This window comes from Coregonus clupeaformis, unplaced genomic scaffold (assembly GCF_020615455.1).
Source record: "Coregonus clupeaformis isolate EN_2021a unplaced genomic scaffold, ASM2061545v1 scaf0855, whole genome shotgun sequence".
In the NCBI taxonomy this organism is placed as follows: domain Eukaryota; kingdom Metazoa; phylum Chordata; class Actinopteri; order Salmoniformes; family Salmonidae; genus Coregonus; species Coregonus clupeaformis.
This window is the reverse complement of record NW_025534310.1, coordinates 54,431-75,891: the sequence shown is the minus strand read 5'-3', so window position 1 is coordinate 75,891 and position 21,461 is coordinate 54,431. Positions and strand designations below refer to the sequence as shown.

Genomic DNA, 21,461 nt, shown 5'->3' with positions numbered 1-21,461 from the left:
TCAGTGGCCTTCTTTGCAAGGCATTTAAAATCTTCCTGGTCTTTGTGGTTGAATCAAGTTTTTGAAATTCACTGCTCGACTGAGGGACCTTACAGATAATTGTATGTGAGATGAAGTAGTCATTCAAAATCATGTTAAACACTATTATTGCACACAGAGTGAGTCCATGCAACTTATTATGTGACTTGTTAAACTAATTTTTACTCCTGAACTTATTTAGGTTTGCCATAACAAAGGGGTTGAATACTTACTGACTCAAGACATTTCAGCTTTCCATATCTTATACATTTCTACAAATTTTGAAAAACATAATTCCACTTTGACATTATCTCAATGTAACCCATTAAATTCAGGCTGTAACAAAACAAAATGTGGAAAAAGTCAAGGGGGGTGAATACCTTTGACATTTAAGTCATTTAGCAGACGCTCTTATCCAGAGCGACTTACAATTAGTGAGTGCATACATTTTTCATACTGGCCCCCCGTGAATACTTTCTGAAGCCACTGTATCCACCAACACCTCCCTTATAAGCATTCCTGTCTCGCCTATAGATGTTATATCATTGTATTGCTACTGCTGTACTATCAAAGGAATTATCTAAGTAAGTCCTCAAAAATGGCTAATATATTAATGTTATCTGATGTTAGCAAGTTATTGACTTCATTAACCTTATTTCTAAGGCTACATATATTAATATGGGCCATTTTCAGCCCTTTCCTGGGTAGCTTATCAGAGATAGACATAATATGGAAAAGAACAAACAAAGCAAGAGAAAAACAAATATTCAGCAGTCCATTAATCAGTTGGTGTGTATAAGTGTGTGTGTGTGCTGCGGGGTTGAAGCTACGAACCCATAGGCTTGGCTCTCTACTCCCTTCCAGGCTTTTGGGAGGGAGGGTGGACAATGAGCCTGTCATAGCGTATGTAAGCAATGTCCCCACATGCTCTGGCAGCTTTCATGGCTGGGATCATTTCTTTCCTTTTCTGGCGCACAGCTTCAGGATAGTCCTCGTTGAGGAAGATGTACGTTCCTCTCAAGTTCTTGGCTCTTTCCAGAACAGCTACCTTTTCATTGAAATTCAGAAATTTGACCACTATTGGGCTTATCACCTGGGACGGTGGTGGGTTTTCCAGTCCTGTTGGTGCGCTCCACCTCAATCTTCCTGTGGTCCATCTTCAGTTTCTCTGAGATCATTTCCCTCACTTCTCATGGAGATTCTGCAATTCCGTCCACAACAACGTTGTTCCGCCTTGATTGTCCCTCAAGATAATCTGATTTCTCCATCATTGTTATCATGAATTCACTTACATAACTGATGTCCTCTCTCAATGACTTACATATTGCTGTCATCTTGCCGTTCTCCTGTTTAAACTCATCGAAATGACCCTGGGAGAACTGCAAACTGTTCTTCAGGTCCTGGACCTCTCTGGTCCTGGACCTCTTTGTAGCAACTGATAATGTAATAACTGGCAATAATTTAATACCTGCTAATAACGTAATAACTTTTGCATTTATAATGTAATAAATGCTGATAATGTAATAAATTGCCAATAATGTAATAAATATTCTGAACGCATAATGTAATAATGTTTTTGTGCTTAATGTAATAATAATAATAATTATATTACATTTGCGTTGATTATTACATTATAAAGTGGGTCACCTTTTTTCATCAATCATGTAATAACTTAAACCAATAATGTAATAACAACATAGAAACACAATTTTCTTTAATATCATGCATACTAAGTGTCATACACTTGAGAAACACTCTGCATTTGTATCCACTGCCACAACAGACATGCATCACTTTTTACTCCGTACATTTTCCCTGACACCCAAAAGTACTTGTTACATTTTCAATGCTTAGCAGGACAGAAAAATAGTCAAATTCACACACTTATCAAGAGAACATCCCTGGTCATCTCTACTGCCTCTGATCTGGCAGACTTACTAAACACAAATGCTTTGCTTTGTTTGTAAATTATGTCTGAGTGTTGGAGTGTGCCGCTGGCTTTCCGTAATTTAAAAAACAAGAAAATTGTGCCATTTGGTTTGCTTAATATAAGGAATTTGAAATGATTTATACTTTTACTTTTGATACTTAAGTATATTTGAGCAATTACATTTACTTTTACTCAAGTATGAAAATTGGGTACTTTTTCCACCACTGTCAGTTGCTACAAGGTCATCCATTTTTTATTAGTTGACTCCACCAGTATTTGGACACAACACTTGAAGCTAATTTCTTGTTGTCGTAACAACTGCTTGTAGAACTATTTTTGTTCGTTGAAAAGATCCCTCCCCTGTGATAGAGAGACACCACTGTCCTCAACTCCAAACGGATTTGGTCTTTATCATGGTAGCAACGTAGCCTACGCTGTTACTCCTCGCAGTTCCAGACATGGCAGGTCGCAGGGAAGATGGAAACAGCAACAAACAGCAGGAATCTAGACAGCCATAACCCAGGACAATCCGCGGTCCCACCCACAAGGGCTAATCGCTTCGCGGGCTGCATTCAAGCCCTCAAGAAAACCTTGCTAGCGTGATAGGCAGCACCAATGGGCATTTTCTGATATCAAGAAACACCCTGAATTGGGTTCTCAATGCAGGCGCAAATAGCTAGGCTAGTTTTAGACACAGCCAGCCAGTGGTTGTAAGCTTGTAACGCTAACGTCATGGTGCATGCAAACAACTCACTTGCGAAAATTCCCTCATTGAAAATATCCTCTGCGAGCTCCATCTAGCTACCGGAAATGTTTACGGCAGGACATGAACAGATAGGGCTCTGGAAGGATGTCCCAACTCCGCCCTTTCCTCTCTGCCAAACTGACGTTGGTTTTAGTACAGACGTGTAGGCTGGAACATTGGTACATTGTGGGAGGTAACCTGTCTGTCTACAGAGACTACTCTGCTTGTGCCGAGTCATTTTCAATGAAAGATGACCCGTAACTGGTTTGGTTCTGGTATATTAACTGGAAATTGTTAACTCCAAACTTGTCCGCCACGAGTCGGTGGGAGTTTTAATGTTGAATCCAAATTATTCATGGCCCGTAATAAAGACCCCAAAAGAGCTTGTTGCACGCCCGCATAAGTCTGAATACCAAAAACTGCCATGTGCTTAATTCCAAAAACTCTTAGGAAACGTGTAGGCCTATCTTTCTTAAAGGGATAGTGCGATATTTGGGCAATTAAGCCCTTTTTATACTTACCCAGAGTTAAACAAACTCATGGATAACAATTGTTTGTCTTTGTGTGCAGTTTGAAGGAAGACGCTAACTAACATTAGTGCAATTGCAAGTTGTCTGTAGACTTCCAGTCATTGCGCTAATGCTAGTTAGCAATGGCTCACAAAACAACCTTCAACTTCCTTCAAACTGCACGCAGAGACATAAAAATGCTATCCATGAGTTCATGAATAAAATGGAGTGGCTGGGTTGCTAAAAACATTGTGTGCCTCTTCCCAATAGCAAACACAACTAACCTTCTGCATATGTGCAGGATTCTCTACTTTATCATTTTTTGCTACCAACACTGCCACTTCCCTCTCCTGTGTGTGTGTGTGTGTGTGTGTGTGTGTGTGTGTGTGTGTGTGTGTGTGTGTGTGTGTGTGTGTGTGTTAAATTGGGATAGTTAGTTAAGTGTTGAAGTTTAAAAAAATAAAAATAACTTTGTGATACAATGTTAATGCCATACTTGTACATTTTCTGTTAAATATCACCACAACCTAGCAACCACTGTTGCTTGTGCTTTAGCTGTCACCTTGATTAATTGGCTACAGTAGCTAGCTAGCACTTTCCTCACCATGATGTTAACAGAACTATTCAACGGTGGGTGGACCCCCACAAAAGACATTGTGACCTGACTTGCCGTGCATGCTATCCCCACTGAATATACTTTATCCCGGTGAAATCCAGATGGTTACCAATACCAATTTTATAATATTTCTCATGAAGTCTGCAGAGGAAAATATTTAACGAAGATGTTCCCGGCGGTGATATTGTCTCTGATCCTGTCTCAGCTCGCATGTCTCTGATCCTGTCTCAGCTCGCATGTCTCTGATCCTGTCTCAGCTCACATGTCTCACAGCATCTAACACATGCGCAGAACGTGATTCGTTTTGTGCCTCTGGGTAAGAAAAGTCTGATTCGGTCGCACAGCCTCTGCCTAAATAAAATGTATGATCTTACTTCTCTTTTTGAGCTGAGTTCACCTCCTCGTCTTCTTCATCCGTATTCAGTGACTGGTGACTTTTTGCTGATGCATAACTCAGAGTTGGTGACTCTGCTCTCTCCAGAAGGACACTGAAAGTACAGTAGAATAGAGTAATTCATAACTTTGAGGAGTAGAAGCATCAAAAGTCAACCAATTAGTATTGATATTAACTTCAAGAAAATGCCATAAAGTAGGTGCATATTTGACCGGCAGATTCAAAGGTTAGGATTAGGGCTTAGGTATTGAAATTGGTTAAGTTTAGGATTAAGGTTAGGTTTAGACTTAAGGTCAGGGTTGGGGACGTGAGGTTAGGGGTCAAATCCTTTTGAACAAAGTCTCCTTTGAAAAGAATAGTAAATCAACACTATGAGAGGTGGATATAACAGAACAAAAAACAATTAATTCATTGGAATTGACATCAAAATGAATAAAGTCAATCTATCACCCCTCATTTGGAATTGCTAAAAACCTGTTTTCGCTTTGTCATTATGGGGTGTTGTATGTATATTTATGAGGAAAAACATTTATTTAATCAATTTGAATCAATTTTCAGTCTGGATACTTTCCAAAGGCACTGTACATACATACATACAGTGCTTTCGGAAAGTATTAAAGACCCCTTGACATTTTTCACATTTTGTTACGTTACAGCCTTCTTCTAAAATTTATTAAATTGTTTTTTTTCCTCATCGATCTACACACAATACCCCATAATGACAAAGCAAAAACAGGTTTTTAGAAATGTTTGCTCATTTATAAAAAAGGAAAAACTGAAATATCAAATTTACATAAGTATTAAATCCCTTGAATCAGTACTTTGTTGGACACACCTACTCATTCCAGGGTTTTTCTTAATTTTTACTATTTTCTACATTGTAGAATAATAGTGAAGACATCAAAACTATGAAATAACACATATGGAATCATGTAGTAATCAAAAGGTGTTAAACAAATCAAAATATATTTTATATTTGAGATTCTTCAAAGTAGCCCACCCTTTGCCTTGATGACAGCTTTGCACACTCTTGGCATTCTCTCAACCAGCTTCATGAGGTAGTCACCTGGAATGCATTTCAATTAACAGGTATGCCTTCTTAAAAGTTAATTTGTGGAATTTCTTTCCTTCTTAACGCGTTTGAGCCAATCAGTTGTGTTGTGTGACAAGGTAGGGGTGGTATACAGAAGATAGCCCTATTTGGTAAAAGACCAAGTCCATATTATGGCAAGAACAGCTCAAATAAGCAAAGAGAAACAACAGTCCAGCATTACTTTAATACATGAATATCAGTCAATCTGGAAAATGTCAATAACTTTGAAAGTTTCTTCAAGTGCAGTCGCAAAAACCATCAAGCGCTATGATGAAACTGGCTTTCATGAGGACCGCCACAGGAAAGGAAGACCCAGAGTTACCTCTGCTGCAGAGGATAAATTCATTAGTTAGCTGCACTCAGATTGCAGCCCAAATAAATGCTTCACAGAGTTCAAGTAACAGACACATCTCAACATCAACTGTTCAGAGGAGACTGCGTGAATCAGGCCTTCATGGTCAAATTGCTGCAAAGAAACCACTACTAAAGGACACCAATAAGAAGAAGAGACTTGCTTGGGCCAAGAAACACGAGCAATGGACATTAGACCGGTGGAAATCTGTCCTTTGGTCTGATGAGTTCAAATTGGAGATTTTTGGTTCCAACCGCCGTGTCTTTGTGAGGCGCAGAGTAGGTGAACGGATGATCTCCGCATGTGTGGTTCCCACCGTGAAGCATGGAGGAGGAGGTGTGATGGTGTGGGGGTGCTTTGCTGGTGGCACTGTCAATGATTTCTTTAGAATTCAAGGCACACTTGACCAGCATGGCTACCACAGCATTCTGCAGCGATATGCCATTCCATCTGGTTTGCGCTTAGTGGGACTATCATTTGTTTTTCAACAGGACAATGACCAAACACACCTCCAGGCTGTGTAAGGGCTATACGACCAAGAAGGAGAGTGATGGAGTGCTGCATCAGATGACCTGGCCTCCACAATCACCCGACCTCAATCCAATTGAGATGGTTTGGGATGAGTTGGACCGCAGAGTGAAGGAAAAGCAGCCAACAAGTGCTCAGCATATGTGGGAACTCCTTCAAGACTGTTGGAAAAGCATTCCAGGTGAAGCTGGTTGAGAGAATGCCAAGAGTGTACAAAGCTGTCATCAAGGCAAAGGGTGGTTACTACATGATATGTGTTATTTCAAAGTTTTGATGTCTTCACTATTATTCTAGAATGTAGAAAATAGTAAAAAATAAAGAAAAACCCTTGAATGAGTAGGTGTCCAAACTTTTGACTGGTACTGTATATATATAAAATGGTGCGGATCTTAATTTCCCTAATTAATGAATAATATGCGTTATAATGTAGGCAGTTCATGAGAAGGATTGTTACCTATATCCAGGATTGCCATTACAAAATTCTCATTTTTTGCAAGCAATTATTCTTTTAGCAAACAATTATTTTGATTCATCCTATATTGTCCCTAACTCATTACCCCATAGCAACAGATGTGGGATACATATACACACACACACATAATCATACACACACAACCTTTTTCCACCACAAACAACCACAAGCTCAGATGTTCAACAGTTGTTCCATCCCCGAGCCCAACTTTGAGAAGGCATGCAAAATGTTGCAAACATTTGCAACATTTGAAAGATTTGATTAACCAATGTCAAGTCCTAGCTGATGGAGATCAGATTCACCCCCTTCCCCTGAAACTCACACACGCTGGTCCCCCGTTGTAACCATTTTCCCAAGCATCTCTGTGCAGTCAGACCTTTGATTATTTTGTGCCACCAGGGCCACAATAATTTGCCCCCTCTCTAATTGTCAGAGTGTGACCCCCTCCCCATGGATTACTGCACCTAGTGTTGCCAGCACTGCCACTACCTGGGTGGGGGCACCCCAATGCAATCCCTACCGGCAAGTTCTCATTAGCAGCTTTGAGAAATTCCTTGTATATTATGCTCACCCATCAGGGGGCTCTGGCTTTGTAGGACCAACTCTGGCAGGCAGGCTCAGAATCTTGAGGGGGCGGTGCTGCTTTAGTAGGTCTCTGACCACATTCATCTTTATGTTTTGGCTGCGCATAGGCTACTTACAGTAGGCCCATTAAACAGATAAGGACTTCTCCTTAGTGTATGGGGTCGCTCAGGTGGGTGTCTAGGGTATAGGGTTGGGGACCGTTCAATCATGATAGGACAATAAATAAATAATTTATTTTAAAATGTATATCCCATATCTGCACAAAATTGAAAGCTCTCTCTCACAACCCCTGCTCGCAGACACACAATCAATTGTTTCCATATACAGCTGGCAAGTCTGTTGCTAGGTAACTAGATAACGTTAGCTAATTGTTTGCTAGCTGGTTAACGCTAACGTAAGCATTGCATGCTAGATCAAATTAAACTTCACATAAACACTCAGAACATTCAACTATTAGTTTGAGGTCAATGGTGACTTGCTTACCTTGAAATAAAGCTTAAAATTGTGTTAATTAGGAGTTTTGTTATTCTGTCTTCATAGCTAAAGTTTGCTTGCTGTTCTCAACTGCCTGAAATCTCTAGCGCGATCTTACAGAAGAAACAACCTACAGTCCTTCCAGGATTTAGTTATTCTGCGTTCACAATCTTTTTTGCTAAATCAAATATTTCCTGCATATTATGCGAAATGTAAACAAACGCTCTATTACCGCATAAAACACTCAAATCATTGCAATATTACTGCATATAACTGTCCGATCAACGCACTTAAAAAAGAGGGCTCACAATTTTAACCAATCACCACACTTTTACTGCATAAAATGGTTAAATCAAGCAACACGTCAACAAACGTTTTCCCTTGTCAGCGCATTTTCGTGACAAATTGCACAAAATCATTGTTGCAAAATGTAATTATTGTCAAAGCAGAGAATCAAGCATTTTGGCCTGCAACTATGACAAAAACAAACTGTGAAATCCTGAAGACACTGTCATAACAAGGTGAGTGGGGACCTCTTGTGGCAGACACAGAATGCACAAAATCCTTTTCTATAGACCTGAATAGGATAATAACAATATAATTGGTTACTCTGCTATATTCTACTGCACATAAAGTAAGTTACCAATTATAGCCTACTATAAGCAAAAGTAAATTCATTAATTAGTGACATCAAATTGGATAAAATGCCATAAATAAAATGTATTATCTCACCCCTCTTTTTTAGTTAATTCTCCCTCCTTGAATCCAGGAGGGTTAAGCATTGATTGGTCACTCTTCATTGATAGATAACTGGCGGCTGGTGACACTGGTCTCTGCAGATGGACCCTGCAAGCAACAAAAGACCGTCCCACAATTCAATTGAACATACCATAAACATATACAGTCCATGATACACAAGACATACAGCTATACTACTCTGCATAGGTTGTACTGGTTTACCTTCCATCCATGATTTGGTCTCCATCATCACTTGGGTCTATGCTTGAATTCCCTGACTGGTCACTCTGGTCACTCATAGACATATGACTATCTGTATGTAGCTGGAGATGCTTCAAATTGTTTCTGTGAACATAAAAAAGGTGAATTGTTAGGTAATCAAGAAATAACTAATGAGACAAACAACAAAAAATAAGTTGAAGCACCTTAGTTCTCCTGTACTCTCCAGTGTTCTAGAGGACTCCCAGCTGGGTGTAGGAAAGTATATTTTATACACATGGACACTATGAACAGAGAAGATTTTTACTGCAGCTTTAGCGTTTGAGAACTTTCTGATAGTGAAACAGGGGTTGGAACAGTTCAGGGAACAGAACAGAAAACCGTAAAGGAACAAAAACATTTTTGAGGAACATAAACAAAAATCGGGAACAAAAGTATTTTCTACTGTTCCGAAACAGAACCATTATTTTAAAAGCATGGGAACCGGTTAATAATGTTCTTGGGGAAAAATGCCATCAAAGCGCCTATGCAAAGCACTTACTCTGTCACACAGGAACTTCTGTTTCCAGTGTCTGCCTGCCAGCTAGTTTTCTAGGCTAGTTAAGGATACTATAGTTATCACGTTTCACAATGGATTTATCAAAAAGGTTAGACTTATTTTGAATTCTGGTGCCGCTGCACACACAAGCTTGTTGGCTAGCTCTGGTCCAGGGCGTTGAGATAGCCTCAGTGTTGAGCCAACTCTTGGACGTTCAAAGTACCCCCAATATTTGCCGCTCCTCCGTAGCTAGTGCTTTCAAAAAGTATTAACACCCCTTGACTTTTTATGCATTTTGTTTTATTACAGCCTGAATTTAAAATGTCCAAGTGGAATTTGTTTTTAGAAATTTTTACAAATGTATTAAAAATGAAAAGCTGAAATGTCTTGAGTATTCAACCCCTTTGTTATGGCAAGCCTAAATAAGTTCAGGAGTACCAGTCACATAATAAGTTACATGGACTCACTCTGTGTACAATAATAGTGTTTAACATGATATACATTTTAATGACTACCTAATCTCTGTACCCCACACATATAATTGTCTGTAAGGTCCCTCAGTCGAGCATTGAATTTCAAACACAGATTCAACCAAAGAAGGGCACCTATTGGTAGGTGGGTAAAAAAACAAACAGACACTTTGGATGGTGTATCAATACACCCAGTCACTACAAATATACAGGTATCTTTCCTAACTCTGTTGCAAGAGAGGAAGAACACCACTCAGGGATTTCACCATGAGGCCAATGGTGACAGTTACAGAGTTCAATATCTGTGATAGGAGAAAACTGAGGATGCATTAACATTGTAGTTACTCCACAATACTAACCTAATTGACAGAGTGAAAAGAAAGAAGCCTGTACAAAATAAAAAATATTCCAAAACATGCATTCTGCTTGCAACAAGGCACTAAAGTAATACTGCCAAAAATGTGGAAAAGCAATTAACTTTTTTCCTGAATACAAAGTGTTATGTTTGGTTCATAAATATGCCACTCTCCATATTTTCAAGCATAGTGGTGGCTGCATCATGTTATGGGTATGCTTGCAATCGTTAAGGACTGGGGAGTTTTTCAGGATAAAAAAGAAACCGAATAGAGCTAAGCACAGGTAAAATCCTAGAGGAAAACCTGGTTCAATCTGCTTTCCACCAGACACTGGGAGATGAATTCACCTTTCAGCAGGACAATAACCCTAAACACATTTGGAAAAATTTCTAAAAACCTGTTTTTGCTTTGTCATTATGGGGTACTGTGTGTAGATTGACGGGGGGGGGACAATTTAATAAATTTTAGAATAAGGCTGTAATATAACTAAATGTGGAAAAAGTCAAGGGGTCCGAATATTTTCAGAATGCACCGTAAATGAGTTATTTCTGTATTCAATTTTCAATACATTTGCAAAAAAAATCTAAAAAACATGTTTTCACTTTGTCATTTTGTGTATTGTGTGCAAATCCGTGAGAACAAAAATCAATGTAATCCATTTTGAATTCAGGCTATAACAACAAAATGGGGTATAAGTCAAAGGGTATGAATACTTTCTGAAGGCACTGCATCTAGCTAGCATAGAATGATGTAATTCAGTGAAGTAATGATAGGCCTACTACTAATATCCTAAACACATTATAATGCCGAGCACTTCAAGGCAGCACCCCTCTCTCTCACTCTCTCTCCATCCCGCAAAATGTAAGTCACATCTCGCGCCCTACACTTGTCTGTCATTCAAGGATGTAAACTAGCTTGCCCTGTCCATACAAAGCTGCTCTATCTGCACTGACTGGTGGAGTAATTTAATGAGCTAAATGTAAAAACGATGTTAACTTCACAAGTTCAAAAAGGAACAGAAAGGAATTATATAAACTGGTACTTTTCTCTCACTCGAACCTATTCAGAACTTTATTATGCTGGTCGGAAAAGTGGAACGGAACTAAAATATTGTGGTTCTGTTCAGAAAGAAACGATTGGAAAATAATTTCGGTTCCAACCCCTGTGGTGAACACAAATAGAGTATTAGTTTGATTGAAATGAAAGACTGCAGTGCATACTGCAGGGGTTAAATTAGGGAAAACTGAGCTCCACCATTATCTGACTGGAAACAGCATACAGTTGGAATTGAATTATCATTTTCCAAATGCATTTTCCAATTTAATCTATTACTATACCATGTTATGTCAGTAAATACTATAATAAACAGTTATCCTGATAATTACTATAATAAACAGTTATCCTGATAATTACTATAATAAAGAGTTATCCTGATATTTACTATAATAAACCGTTATTCTGATCATTACTATAATAAACAATTATCCTGATAATTACTACACTAAACAGCTATCCTGATAATTCCTATACTAAACAATTATCCTGATAATTACTATAATACACAGTTATCCTGATAATTACTTTAATACACAGTTATCCTGATAATTACTTTAATACACGGTTATCCTTATAATTACTATAATAGTTATCATGATAATTATTATAATAAACAGTTATCCTGATAACTACATCAGATGTCAACATTAGAAGTGCAACGTGCTCCAATCGACGGACACACACACACACGCACACACACACACGCACACGCCTACCTCATATCAGGATCCATGGTCTCATCAAGATCCTTGTTTGGTGACCCATCCTTCTGTCTTTCTTTAGGGATGGCACCACCCTCAGCCCCCTGATGATAACTCATTATAACTCTCAGAGAGGAGGCCTCACAATCCTGAAGAGGACTGGTCTGGTCCCATATCAATCTGTAAATAAGTAGAGTAAATACCATTATATTAAAACGTTTAAACACAAAAGCAGAGTAGGCCTGCTGTACTGGGGATTTAAGTTGACATTATAATGACATTCTGTAATGCATTTTGTGCCGAATACAATTGTGAAAAGCAATAAGGCTGAATGTAAAAAAAAAAAAAAGATTATAGTAATTATCAGGATAACTGTTTAGTATAGTAATTACTGACATAACATGGTATAGTAATTACATAGTGATTATGTAATTATGTTATTTAGTTGTCTTTTTCGTGTCAGTCCTCTTTTAGGAAATTGTATTATGCCTAGGCAGGACACCAATCCGCCCCAGTTTATTTTTTATACAGTTTATGTTCAATTGACATCAAAAGTTAATTTTTTATTAATTTCCCCGACCTACTACGTTAAGTATACTAACCTGTGGAATAATTTATCCTAACCTGCTAAGAAAAGTCAATCAATTCTGACATAAACTGTATCCCTTCTAGCCAATCCGCCCCAACCTGGTAATGGCTAGTTTATACTGTTTATTTCAATTTGACGTCAAAAGTTTATTTTTGCATTTTAGTTAACCCTAACCCTTTACTTAACTTTAACCTAATTTCCCCCAACCTACTACGGTAATTATACTAACCTGCGGGGGCAATTTAATCTATTTTAGAATAAGGCTGTAACATAACTAAATGTGGAAAAAGTCAAGGGGTCCGAATATTTTCCGAATGCACCGTAAATGAGTTATTTCTGTATTCAATTTTCAATACATTTGCAAAAAAAATCTAAAAAACATGTTTTCACTTTGTCATTTTGTGTATTGTGTGCAAATCCGTGAGAACAAAAATCAATGTAATCCATTTTGAATTCAGGCTGTAACAACAAAATGGGGTATAAGTCAAAGGGTATGAATACTTTCTGAAGGCACTGGATCTAGCTAGCATAGAATGATGTAATTCAGTGAAGTAATGATAGGCCTACTACTAATATCCTAAACACATTATAATGCCGAGCACTTCAAGGCAGCACCCCTCTCTCTCACTCTCTCTCCATCCCGCAAAATGTAAGTCACATCTCACGCCCTACACTTGTCTGTCATTGAAGGATGTAAACTAGCTTGCCCGGTCCATACAAAGCTGCTCTATCTGCACTGACTGGTGGAGTAATTTAATGAGCTAAATGTAAAAACTATGTTGACTTCACAAGGTAAAAAAGAAACAGAAAGGAACAATATAAAGCAGTACATTTCTCTCAGTCAAACCTGTTCAGAACTTTATTATGCTGGTCGGAAAAGTGGAACGGAACAACAAAAAAATAGTAGTTCTGTTCAGAACGAAACGATTGGAAAATAATTTCGGTTCCAACCCCTGTGGTGAACACAAATAGAGTATTAGTTTGATTGAAATGAAAGACTGCAGTGCATACTGCAGGGGTTAAATTAGGGAAAACTGAGCTCCACCATTATCTGACTGGAAACAGCATACAGTTGGAATTGAATTATCATTTTCCAAATGCATTTTCCAATTTAATCTATTACTATACCATGTTATGTCAGTAAATACTATAATAAACAGTTATCCTGATAATTACTATAATAAAAAGCTATCCTGATAATTACTATAATAAACAGTTATCCTGATAATTACTATACTAAAGAGTTATCCTGATCATTACTATAATAAACAGTTATCCTGATAATTACTATAATACAGTTATCCAGATAATTACTATACTAAAGAGTTATCCTGATCATTACTGTAAGTGGTGTTACATAGATGCTGTGTTCACGATGCATGATTAATACATAATTCATGGTTTATTTGATGTAGTAAATAAATAAATGATTTATTGATGTATAGGTAAGAATTTAAATGTGATGTAACAGGTAAAATTAACGTTAGACCATTGTTTGTGTTTTTATGTTCCATCCCGAAACTAACGTTCTCTGTTGTGTTACTGCTACGGAATTTGTTAATTGACTGTGTGCAATCTAACTTAAGCAGATCTCAGTCTGAGTTATAATTGTTGATGGCAGAGGCCAAGCAAGACAGTAAAGGGACTTTCAAGGGACTTTAAGGATTCAGTAACCTCTTTTCAGGACAAGCAGCCAACGAGGTATTTTGTTCAACCTGTAGAACTTTATTTATATTCGCGCCAAGCACCATTTTGTATTATTTTGTTTCAGTACTGTATAATTTATCAACGTTACTGTGTTCATTCAAATATATAGTTCTCACGGCGTGACGTGGATGCATCGGAGAAAAAGACATGCAAGGCAATAAACGCCTGTTTCAAGGAACCAACCTGTGTCTGTTGTCGTGAAGAGAGCTACAATTACTATAATAAACAGTTATCCTGATAATTACTATAATACACAGTTATCCTGACAATTACTATAATACACAGTTATCCTGATAATTACTATAATAAACAGTTATGCTGACAATTACTATAATACACAGTTATCCTGACAATTACTATAATACACAGTTATCCTGACAATTACTATAATACACAGTTATCCTGATCATTACTATAACACACAGTTATCCTGATAATTATTATAATAAACAGTTATCCTGATAATTACTATAATAAACAGCTATCCTGATAATTACTATAACACACAGTTATCATGACAATTACTATAATACACAGTTATCCTGACAATTACTATAATACACAGTTATCCTGACAATTACTATAATACACAGTTATCCTGACAATTACTATAATACACAGTTATCTTGATAATTACTATAACACAGTTATCCTGATAATTACTATAACACAGTTATCCTGATAATTACTATAATACACAGTTATCCTGATAATTACTATAATTCACAGTTATCCTGATAATTACTATAACACAGTTATCCTGATAATTACTATAATAAACCATTATCCTGATAACTACATCAGATATTATAATAATTATCATCAGGATAACTGTGTGTTATAGTAATTATCAGGATAACTGTTTATTATAGTAATTATCAGGATAACACTTTATTATAATAATTATCAGGATAACTGTGTATTATAGTAATTGTCAGGATAACTATTTATTATAGTATTTGTAGCTCTCTTCACGACAACAGACACAGGTTGGTTCCTTGAAACAGGCGTTTATTGCCTTGCATGTCTTTTTCTCCGATGCATCCACGTCACGCCGTGAGAACTATATATTTGAATGAACACAGTAACGTTGATAAATTATACAGTACTGAAACAAAATAATACAAAATGGTGCTTGGCGCGAATATAAACAAAGTTCTACAGGTTGAACAAAATACCTCGTAGTAAACATTAGAAGTGCAACGTGCTCCAATCGACGGACACACACCACACACCACAACACACAGTCACACCTCATTTCAGGGTCCATGGTCTCATCAAGATCCTTGTTTGGTGACCCATCCTTCTGTCTTTCTTTAGGGATGGCACCACCCTTAGCCCCCTGATGATAACTCATTATAACTCTCAGAGAGGAGGCCTCACAATCCTGAAGAAGACTGGTCTGGTCCCATATCAATCTGTAAATAAGAAGAGTAAATACCATTATATTAAAACGTTTAAACACAAAAGCAGAGTAGGCCTATTGTTGGCCTGCTGTGCTGGGGATTTAAATAAACATTATAATGACATCCTGTAAAGCATTTGGTACAGAATGCAACTGTGAAAAACAGTAAAGGCAGAATGTTTTTTTTTTTATTATTATTATTATTTAAAAAAATAAAAAGATTTAACCCAGCAATGTAGCATAATTACATAGTGATTATGTAATTATGTTATTTAGTTGTCTTTTTCGTGTCAGTCCTCTTTTAGGAAATTGTATTATGCCTATGCAGGACACCAATCCACCCCAATCTGGTCATGGCTAGACGGTATACAGTTTATTTCAATTTGAAGTCAAAAGTTAATTTTTGCATTTTAGTTAAACCTAACCTTTTACTTAACTTTAACCTAATTTTCCCAACCTACTACGGTAATTATACTAACCTGCGGAGTATTTCTCCTAACCTGCTAGGAAAAGTATCCTTGTCAATTCTGACATAAACTGTAACCTGTCTAGTCTCAACCTGCCCCAACCATAGAGAATGATAGAGGCCTCTAGTGGCCAAAAGGCTATATTAGCATGAGCTGCGGTTCCACCATTTTAACGTAGTCAAGTGGGTGGGGCTTCCACCTTCATTGGCTTATCCTTCCTGGTGACCCTGTTGTGTCCAGCCGGGTCATCGGGAGGGATCAGCCAGTGTACTACTTTAAAAAGGAGATGGCATCAATAGAGCTGCCTCTGCTGTATATCTCTATGGCCCAACACAAAACCAAAGTGGCTAAGTTTTTATGAATCCATTTTGTTAAGGTTGGCTGGGAGTCATAGGTCGTATCCGAAATACTTACTAAAACGACATGATGTGTATTACTAATCGTTCTATATACTATTTAGAAACGTACTGTTTACTAAAAATGTATGCAGTAACAACAAATATCAACATACTAGACTCACCGTTCATTTGGGTACAGTGCGTCCTTCCTCAACAGTGTGCAGCGAATTATAGCCGGAATTAGTAGAACATCCTGGCATTTAAAGCTTAGTCGATTTTCCAAATTTCACATATAAAACGTTATATTTTCGCATACCTAAAATGCCTACTATTTAGAACGCAAGTATGGGTATTCTGACACAACTGTAAAAATATAACATGACTCAATTAGGCCTATGACTCCCTATCAAAGTTAGGAAGAAATACACGGTATGTATACAATACACACAATTGTCTATTATTTCTTTCCTCATAAGTATCTCTTATTTTAGGATAAATATATTAATATATCTGCTAAATAGCTTAAATCTCAGCGTCAGGTAGCTGTGTAAAAGAGAACACGTTTCGTGTTCTTCCTTGTGCGCACTCAGCCATTATGGTAGTGGGCCTAGCGGGGTACTAGATTATTGTACTTGCCATTTATTAGAACGAAGTTGAAAAATCGGGCCTTTATTATAAGCAAGTTTCGTTGAGTTGAATAAGAATCGACTCCCAAAGAATCTAACACCTGACTTTCATAATAAAATTATTAACCTACCATTTCTCCTGCTGTCTTGCAAGTCGAATAAACCTGGGTGAGGCCACAGAAAGAGAGAAAAGTTGTCGAATTTACTTTCACTTTCTAACAGGAAAGAACTTCAACAAACAACTCCTGCTTTAAAAAAAAAACACAACAGGTCTACGTTTTCTAAGAGGCAGAATATGTAGTTCTAATTTTTGAAATGTTTGTGGTGTCAAATATTGATAGGGTCAAATTAATTAAAAACATCTTGGAAATAACACGACACATCTTAGCATTGGCATACGCCGCAAACTCTATCAAGAAAATATTTATTGTCCATTGAAATGATTTGATCATGTGGGAATGGGTCTTCAGCTCGTAGTTATTAAATGCAGTGAAAATACAAACAAGCATAGATCAGAAAACATTATGCAGTATTCGTATCAACTTTTTGGCATTCCTGTGATAGTTGTAATCACTCCTTTGTTCCTCTAGGTGGAGACAGAGGACTTTGTAGAGCTGATGGGTCCTGAGACGTTATAGCAGAGACAGCAGAAATCAAAGGAGTGAAGGGACGCTTTCAGATGTACAGAGATGAATAGTGATGAATAGTAGTGATGAATTCAATCTCTCCTCCACTTTCAGCCAGGAGAGATTGACATGTTGGCTCAACGTGTACATTTAAGGGCCAGCTGTGCTGCTCTGTTATGATCCAATTGTAATTGTACATGGCTAAATAACAGTTGACAAGTTACATTTTAAGCCCATCATCTCAAAATATATATATTTTAAAGCCCTCTGCTTTACACCTCTGAAGCCCTCCCAGTCATGGTATATTTTCATAGAACTGTACAGTGCAGAGGAGGCTGGTGGGATGAGCTATAGGAGGATGGTCTCATTGTAATGGCTGGAATGGAATTCATGGAATGGAGTCAAACATGTGGTTTCCATACGTTTGATGTGTTTGATACCATTCCATTCATTACAATGAGTCCATCCTCCTATAGCTCCTCCCACCAGTCTTCTCTGGTACCATGTCATTGAATATCCTTTACTGAATCAAAGTGTATCGATATGAACAATCCCTCTGTAAATGTTGATGTACATGTTTACTTTCTGCATTTATTTTTACAGTTTATGTTAATATTTTTACTGGGGAAAAGGTAGATATTCACAACTACATAGCCTCTATAGCTCATGAAGCATTGTGGGGCTACATAGATCCTGTACATTGTTGTTCACTAACTCTGTAGACCAACTAGTGCATAAATAAAACATGGAATGGAGTACTTAGTCCATCCGTTATCATCATAATGAAACCATGGACTGGACTAGCAGTAATGTTCACTAGTAGACTACACTACAGTAGTTATCAGTATAATGAAAACATGGACTGGACTACAGTAATGTTCACTAGTAGACTACACTACAGTAGTTATCAGTATAATGAAAACATGGACTGGACTACAGTAATGTTCACTAGTACGCTACACTACACACATAAATAAGAGTGTCTTAACAAATCATGGTATCTGTCCAGCACTGCCTGAATACTCTCATAATATAATGCTGTTGGCTGCTGTATTAGACTAGTGTGATAAATCAGTTGATTTAGGATAGACTACTTGTAAAGGTGCACCATCATCATGTGATTTAGTTGATCATTTTCTTATCAGTCATTTCTAATGAAATTATAGTCACCAATCTTAGAGTTGAGTTTGTTTCACACAGTCTATAGACTGTAGTATACAGCACTCCACCATTTTGAGACCCTATTTATCTGACGGAGAACAGAGATTCATTAACCTCACAAGTAGCTAGTAACACCTGACCCATTTAATCGAGAGAAAGATGCTGTTCCAGGTTGTCTTTTTCTGCAGTTGCACTATGAACATTAGATCTCACAACCAATGTTCCCTCTAATTATTTCGGCACTGAGCAATTTTCAGGTCTGCTGAGCGCAAACTTGAACGTTGTGAAAATTCTGTGTAACTTCCGGCGCGTTTACTGTGAACACTGAGGATGTACCCGCTTTAAGTTACAGTTTTAACAGTGGCCAAGTAGGCTACTGTGGCTATTTGATCATCATGTAGGCCTACCAGAGTGGCCTACCATCAAAAACAATGGAGAAAATGCATCCCATAACATTTTAACATGGATATAGCCGTTCTATCATTCAGCCTACATTCCATGAGACTTTTGCACAAAAAAAATACATGCAGGGGCTTGACATTAACCTGTTTATCCACTTGTCATTCGGACAAGGAGGTGACTGAAAATGTTGTTGTTGTTTGATGCAAGAAACCAATTACAAAATAAAAAGCATTATTATTCTCATACCATTATTACAGAAAATCAGACAAATTATGCTACACTCTGCCTAGGGGTTGGGTTAAATGCGGAAGACACATTTCAGTTGAATGCATTCAATGTACAACTGACTAGGTATCCCTCTTTCCCTTTCCTATTGGCTACTTCTCAAAATACAACACTGCCCCTTTAAGACAAAAAAAATCTCTTTACCTGACTCGCTTTTCAAAGATGTCTAGACATTTACACATTTTGTGCTCCTGTAGGAAGCAATCACTCCCATATTGCTGACTACAAATGATCTATAACTTGGCTAATATCTAAATAACTAGCAATGAATATGAACAAAATGTACACAAGTGGCTACATGCAGCTCTGGCTTTGATCTCAAAACAAGCGCCTCTACTCACGACCGCTCATGCTGTAAACAGTCCAGTTCAAAGTAAATGGCACAGATCCATATATGGCGATGGTCTATTTGCATATATGCCTACTGTAGTTCTGATTGGTTATGCTGCACCGGTCTGTGTAGCGTACGGGCTGTAATGCGTGTCAAGGCAATAGAATCCTATTCAGATGCGTTCTGCCTACACATGAAGCAGCCACAACTGTCAGTAAGAGTGTCCATGATTGAGTCTTTGAATGAAAAGATGGAGATAAAACTGTCCAGTTTGAGTGTTCTTTGCAGCTCGTTCCAGTCGCTAGCTGCAGCGAACTGAAAAGAGAAGCGACCCGGGGATGTGTGTGCTTTGGGGACCTTTAACAGAATGTGACTGGCAGAACAGGTGTTGTATGTGGAGGATGAGGGCTGCAGTAGGTATATCAGACAGGGAGGAGTGAGGCCTAAGAGGGTTTAATAAATAAGCATCAACCAGTGGGTCTTGCGACTGGTACACAGAGACGACCAGAGTATAGAGTGCAGTGATGTGTCCTATAAGGAGCATTGGTGGCATAGTTCATTCTATGTCTTGCATAGTTAGTTTTGTTGTATTGAAAGTGGCAAATATTGCGTTGATTCGATCACAATTGCCACAGTAAAGGGAAACGTTGATAGTGTTAACTAACAGGGACAACTCTAGAAAGTTGAGTGTAGTTCAATCTCGTGCTTCTCTCGGTGAACTGATACGTATTTCTTCGGCGCGGCAGTCTCGGGGCTACTGCGCGCCCGAGTGAACATTGGTCACAACGCATGGATAAGAGTTTACCATCTCGCGAGACACGTTCATGTGACATACCAATCTTCTAAGACTAGCAGCGCAACTGCAAAAAATATGACCTGGAACGCCGCCAGCTAGTTTACTTGTACTGCGTCTCAAACGGGGTAAAATAGCAGTTGCCAATGCCAAGTACTTATTTAATCGTATACATTTTAACACGTCTCATGTATGGTAAGTACAAATAACAGGCTTAGGTTTGATGTTGTGTAAAATCATTTTCGTAAACTTCCTTGTGTGCAATCCGCCCCTCCATTATGCAAGATACTGTATGTTCCAAGGGCCATTTGATTGTTACGTGTTCAGTCCTACCTGAGGAATTGCAACGACGTTATGAGTTCTAAAGTTTCGCCTAGTTTGGATAACAATTATCCTATCTGCCAATCATAAAAATATCGTCACTTGACACTTTTATAAAACATGTTGACTTACCACTTTCCTGCTGCATTTCGAGTAGCCTAGCATGACGCATATACATTGATAGAGCAATAATAAATGGTGGAAACGGAAATTTTTACTTTCAATTTCGTCTGTGACTGCGTCAGTCAGGAAACAGGTTCAGGCTGGCCAGCATCAATTATATTCATGATGTTATAGACCTTATTATACAAAACAATTCAGAACAAACGACTTCCAGTTAAAATACAAAACAACCATAGATCAGACTATATCATAGCCTACACATTCGTATGTGCTTTCTGTCATCCCTGTGACAGTTGTAATCACTCCTTTGTTCCTCCAGGTGGCAGCAGAGGACTTTGTTGCGCTGATGGGTCCGAAGCAATGATCTATATAAACCCTGGATTGCGAATGCCATTTATTTGCCAATGAGATGGTTTGAAGCCACCGGACGGCCATATTGACAGGTCCTCCATAGGAATGAATGGATTCTACATTATTGCAATTAAATGTTTCA

General features: G+C 38.0%; 1 protein-coding gene across 1 annotated transcript in view; it reads right to left on the bottom strand.

Annotated features, from left to right (window-relative positions):
* LOC121560993 overlaps positions 1-21,018 on the bottom strand; it is a 28,726-nt gene extending 7,708 nt beyond the window's left edge. The window contains exons 1-7 of the mRNA XM_045216924.1: positions 20,978-21,018; positions 17,058-17,090; positions 15,344-15,508; positions 11,810-11,974; positions 8,677-8,799; positions 8,449-8,562; positions 4,193-4,306 (exon numbers count right to left, since the gene is read on the bottom strand). Of these exons, the coding sequence (XP_045072859.1) occupies positions 4,193-4,306; positions 8,449-8,562; positions 8,677-8,799; positions 11,810-11,974; positions 15,344-15,447 (620 nt within the window). The 5' untranslated portion in view covers positions 15,448-15,508; positions 17,058-17,090; positions 20,978-21,018. The remainder of the gene's footprint in view (positions 1-4,192; positions 4,307-8,448; positions 8,563-8,676; positions 8,800-11,809; positions 11,975-15,343; positions 15,509-17,057; positions 17,091-20,977) is intronic.
* Positions 21,019-21,461: the final 443 nt, after the last annotated feature.